This window comes from Centruroides sculpturatus, unplaced genomic scaffold (assembly GCF_000671375.1).
Source record: "Centruroides sculpturatus isolate CEXI.00-Female unplaced genomic scaffold, Cexi_2.0 scaffold163, whole genome shotgun sequence".
NCBI lineage: Eukaryota > Metazoa > Arthropoda > Arachnida > Scorpiones > Buthidae > Centruroides > Centruroides sculpturatus.
In genome coordinates, this window is record NW_019384360.1 from 901,387 (window position 1) to 907,386 (window position 6,000).

Sequence of the window (6,000 nt, forward strand, 5' to 3'; positions counted from 1 at the left end):
ATGTCGGGGCAGGAAAATTCGATTTTCCTTCAACTCTAGTTGCATTGTCAAGCTCCAGTATTTTGTGGTTTCCTTTCGCCTTGAGGGTATGGACGCAAACGGAAATGCGACAGTAAAGAGACACTACTTTTGTATATTGTCATTAACTGAATTGTGTTATTCAAAATAGATTATGCTATTTAATTTTACATCAAATGAATATTTAATGACCTTATATAACTCGTGCATCTCTCTCTTCTCCTCTTATAAATCGTTTATATTGTAAAAATCGCTTATAACGCGTACACAATTGAAATTTTCCGAGCCACCAACTCGGGTATTTTTAATTGAATATACAATATTAAACTTTGCAATATTAATTAACCGCTTTAAAAATTCCTAATAGTTGAATGCATTTGGGACTCATTGGAATGTTGTTACTGATAGAAGATTTACTAAGGAATTACTAGAGACTTTCTACCTTTTTTCATACGCCCGCGGCCATGCTTCGGAACTCATGTAATAACAGTCATGCAAACTTATCACTTAGACGGATATTTTAACTTTTAGTTAGAAATTTAAAAATTTAAAATACGACCGTAAGATCAAATTATTTTACACTCGAAAATAAAAAAAAGAAGAGAAGAGGGGGAGAAAATCTGAGTTGTTTTCGCTTAATAGACTTACCGATGGCTGATGTCATTTCTATTACTAAAAATGTCGTTAAGAGGAAAACGAAATTATACAATATCGAGTTACTCTTGTCATTAGTGGTAACCGAGGTATCAGGCAGAGACGATGTGAACAACGATGTGACAGAAGGAACGTAGACAAAAGACGACGAACTAACGCAGCGTGACAGTGACCGGAGTGACTGACAACGGGTGACATCGTGCTACTTGTCAAGGTCAGATCACACAAAAGTGTCCGGCTATCGGACACTTCAAGAAAAAAAAAAAGGGGATGGGGAAATCTTGACGAAGATTATCTACAATTGTTTGGGCTTATCAGCATCATTCTTCCACAGAATGTCTCTTCGTCTTACACTTATATACATTATGGGTCAACTTTTAATTTGAGTAGAAACTAATTGATAAATTACGCTTAAAACTTATTACAAAAAAATAGTAAACCTGTTTGTATTATAACGACGTATTATGCTAATAAATGTAATATATATCTTAAGGCATTTCAAACTAAAATGTAAATTTATCTAATTTTAATATCGTGCCTACATCGCTGCTTATTTTCGCAAATAGATAATTACTTATATCATGAAAAAAAACCAAGAACAAAGTATCCTAATTTTATCAGATAGTAAATCCGACTCATCAAGCCATTGTACCAAGAACTGACAATCTTCAATAATCTGACATCCAGACATACTCTGATATAAAAAGAGAGAAAAACCCCTTGGGGCAATAGTGCTCCATGCAGCTCAGGTGTGAGTGGCATGGTGCGGGGGCCACTTCCGAAACCTTCTTGGAAACCAGCGAGCTAAACCGATTACTTGGAGGGGTGAAGAGGCCTTGATAGGTATGAAGAAAGACCGCACAATTCCCCCTTAAACTAATCTTTCTGGACAATAGTTCTCTATGACATTCGGCTAATCTGCCAATTATAAGACTCATAAGTGGTTATAAGTGACTGGAGACTAAAAGAGGTCGAGACAAAACGACAGAGTGAACCAAACTCTCCAGGAATTTCTTGCTCTACACGAACAATAACAATGCAAAAAAAAGTAGATTTTAAATGCTAAATATTAACTTAGTCATATATTTTTTTAATGATCTTACACCGAGAAATCACAACAACAAGACCAAATGTTTTACAGATTCATTCCCTAAGCAAAAAGTTTCTTCACACCTTCAAGAGGGATGACGAATAAAGCGACTAACATTACAAAAATTCTTGGAATATTTTGATAGAAACTCGAACCTGTGACCTCATATGCTTCGAAGAACGTATAATCCTAATACCAGAGAGAGAGAGAGCTGGCACCGTATATACCCAGTGTCTTATTGTATTAGATTGCATTTTTAAATAGAGAAGAATGTTGTCAAATTAATTTGATGAAAGTAAACAGCTATAGCTTTTTGATTAAAGTTTTATTGCTTCTAGCACATTCTCGATTCTTATTTTTTTTTATTATATAGTTACTAAGTAGAGCGAAAAGAGGAAAAACGCATTAAACAACTAAAGCGTTTTGTTGGACATTTATCGATCACGTAAAATTTAAGGCAATTTGAAAAATGTAGATTCAACAGTTAAGTAGAGTGTAAGAACATTGAAGAAAAATCAATATTTCTTAATATATCTAAAGAAAACTGGAAAAAAACCAATCGTTTAAAACTTATAAAATTGCAAAAGAAAAGCTTACAAGTGAACGTTAAGTAAATAGCAATACGGCATTTAAAAATATGAAATATATTCCCATGCTTTATATATATATATATTTAAAAAAAAAAGAAAAAAAAATCGAATGACCGCCTGCTTACAACAACACATCATATATTTTGTATAAAATATGTTTAAATGTATAAAGTTAAGTCCTTATTTCCTTTAAAAGTCAGTAGGAAAAAATGTGAAAGAGACACTGATAAAAATCCTTTAAGTGGGGTATTACTAAGAGTAAATACCATGTTCTGCCCAGTGGAAGAAATCGCCAATACTCATCGATCTAAGAAGACGTCTGTGATGGTCTTACAGCTCCTTACAGTAGATTCGATCCATAACTTGGGTCATGCTAACTTAATAGTACGCTTGACTTCACAGGCCTATCCACTACTTCATTCCTTAATAGTTCAGTTTTATCGGTTGCTAATTGCAGTTAAGAGCTGACGAATAAAGAAAAAAAAAAGCTTTAAAAAAGAAACTTGGAAAACTTCAAGAGAGAAGAAATTTATTTTAGTCCGATCCATTCTTTGTAGGAAATAAACTGCTAATTTATTACAAAACGGCGATAGAAATCTGTAAATGAGAATGTAGAATGAACTGATAAATGAAACAGCAATTTGTTTCATGGTAATTCGAAAGATGCCTTGTTTTAACGCCAATTTATGGTATTTTAGATGGTATCTTCGATAATACCTAAGGGCTGTTATAATTTAAACCATTTTTATGTAGTTCTTTCCCTATTTATAACTTTTCAATTTTAATTGATAATCTCAAATCTCTCTTAAACAGATAATTTGTTTCGTATTTTACACTTAGGCCTACGTTTTTATTCTATATTTTATCAAATTGAAACAATAATAATCTATATATTTATACTTCGTAAAGATTAAAATCTTTACTAAACTTTAGGCCAACACGTAATAAACTAAGTCCGATAATTAAGTCATATTATTTAATTTACTTAATATCTTTATAATTTCGTCAGATACATACAATAATTAACAACATTGCATGCAATTAAATATGTCAAGGGCATTTAAATTTCAAAAAATGAATGATAAAACTAAGGTTAAAGTTTACATAAAAGATTATATTTTTTAAAATAATTTTAATATTTTATTTTCTTTAATAATAATTAAACAAAAAATTGCATTTATCTATATTTCTTGCCTTAACAGAAACGTTTCAGCATAGAGAATATAGGCAAAAATCGATAATCTGCGTGTTGAAAACGCACAGGAGACAATCACTAAATGCTTGTAAACATCGAACATTATGAACAGACATCAAGGCGCTGTAGAAATATATATATACTGTTTACAAACTTCATAATTCACTTTCTACATTGTCGGGTATTATAACATTTTGATTTATTATAGCTTGGCGCAAACTGTAGTTCATTAAGGTCAGTTGAGTCCTTTAAAGGAAAAAGCTTTTCCTTTACCAAAAATTGCGATTTCCTATCAAGGAGACGTTCTGTAAATGATTATTTTATTATTTTCACACTAAAAATTCTTAAAATTACGGTATCCAGAGCTGTGAACAGTAAACACAGCAATTAACAAAACTTTAACAGCGAGAAAAACAACGAAATTGGTCTTTTACTGGTGCTAAAGAAAACCTCAAATGGTGGCAATAACACGGAGTACGAATTTACACTCCCATAATACCGGATCCTTTCTCTCACCGAAATTAAATTTAGCAAATAGAATTTAACCGTAAGTTATTATAAAACAGATTATTTTACATTTTGTAAACCATATGTTATATGGAAAGAGAATAACTTTCAAGAATGCAACTTTTCAGTTGTTTTGAGCGAACAGTAAACAACCTTTAGTCCAGCTTTCTACAATACAAAAATCTTATCAACGATCTACAACGAATCTCCCAACCTTTGACCGACGTCTTTCTGAACATAGGAACAAACCTGCACACTTCAAAACTACGTTCTATCCCCTGTCCATTGTCAGACCCAGCTTACATTGTCTGTAACACAGCAAGTTACCTGGTCGCGTAAAAGGACGCCACATCACAAAACTACAGACACACCTTCAGACATACGACAATCGTTCGCTCTAATTTTTTCCATACTCTTGACTTTGAAAGAAAAAAAAAATCTTTAAGCATTAAAATTTTTCTTTACTGTATCAATTTTATCTACAAACGAAAATTCTCTTCTCATTTAATAAGAAATAAAAGAAAAAAAAAAACAAGTGAAAGTCCTTCGAGTCTTCTTCTTATACGTAGGCCTACTATATATATATATATAAATGATAATATAAATCGATAGTATACAGTCGAGGGTATAGTTAGTTACTTTGACAATGAAGAAAATAAAAGTAATCGGAGCATTAAAGAAACTAAAAGTGATCATTCAACGAAGGATAAAAAGTGATCGTTAAGAGATAAAACGAATAACGCTCTTAAATCGCTTTCATCTTACGTGTTTAAACGATAAATATATTTAGATTTATTACATTAAAAAAATGGTATAATAAAGTACTTACATTGGATTAGTTGCATTCCAGTAAATATCGGCTAATCTGACGCAAGCGATCTCTTGTGTCAATTGATCAAGCAAAGTTAGCAATAATAAAACCAGAATCCATGGCATTGTCTCAGTCCTTATCTTTCGCACTCGCTCAAAGAGACTCTTCCTCTATACAATAATTCATAACGAGCACTCTCTCTCCCTCAGCTTGTCTCGCTGACTTCTGGCTGACTAGCAAGAAACACATTCGTTCAGCCTCGATCTGGTCTGCTTCTACTCTTAACCAATAGCACTATGAGGAATATCGTCGTCACCGCATACTTATATAAATACGCTATCGATTTCACGGTGAAACTAAACCGTACTCTTTCATATATCTTATNACTCACTATCGAACTTCACTTTCAGATTTGACCGTCAAGGCCACCCGGAGGGGCAGTGCCAGGCCTTGGCCTTTTCCCACCTTGGGGTCAGCTTCTAGTCACCTGCGCCCCTAAATTGGCCCCAAATAAGCCAAAGGCATTTTTCTTGCCTGTCTCATCTATTCGTTGTTCGGGTATCTGTAATCATGTAAAACTATTTCTCTTCAGGAGTAACCTTATCTTTTGTTGTCTGGACAGAAACAGTAATTCTTCCTTCAGCTTCCTACAATGTCAGTCAGAGTTGGAGTGGTCTTTAAGATGTCTCTTAACAGTTGTCACGAAGAATAGAGATTTGTTCTGCCTTTTATTAAATTACGAGATATCCTGTAGTTACGTGTATCTAACAATCTCAAAGAGCACTATTACCCCCTTACTTACATTCTGCATCTTCCTGCTCTAGATCTTTATATATATATATATATATAGCCTATATATAATCTTTACAAATTTATCGATTACTTTTCTGACAAAATAAAAAAAAAAACGAAACAAGCTGGCTTTGGATTGGTTGACCTCAGCCTTATGACATTAGATACCATTCAATATCGGAAAAATACCAATTGAACCAATAGTGCTTTGATAAAAGCGAGCAAGCATGGTAACATTTATTCCCATTGGATCCATAGGAATAGAAACCGTATAAGTATGAGGAGGAGCTTGAATCCAATAGCTTCAAGGTTGTGATTTGAAGCTCTTTTGTCGATTGGAAAA

At 33.1% G+C, this 6,000-nt stretch overlaps 1 protein-coding gene across 1 annotated transcript in view; it reads right to left on the reverse strand.

The window, feature by feature from the left end:
• The window catches only part of LOC111640961 (ephrin-B1-like), an 86,727-nt gene extending 81,511 nt beyond the window's left edge, over window positions 1-5,216 (reverse strand). The window contains exon 1 of the mRNA XM_023387061.1: window positions 4,884-5,216. Coding sequence (XP_023242829.1) covers window positions 4,884-4,990 — 107 coding nt within the window. The 5' untranslated portion in view covers window positions 4,991-5,216. The remainder of the gene's footprint in view (window positions 1-4,883) is intronic.
• Window positions 5,217-6,000: the final 784 nt, after the last annotated feature.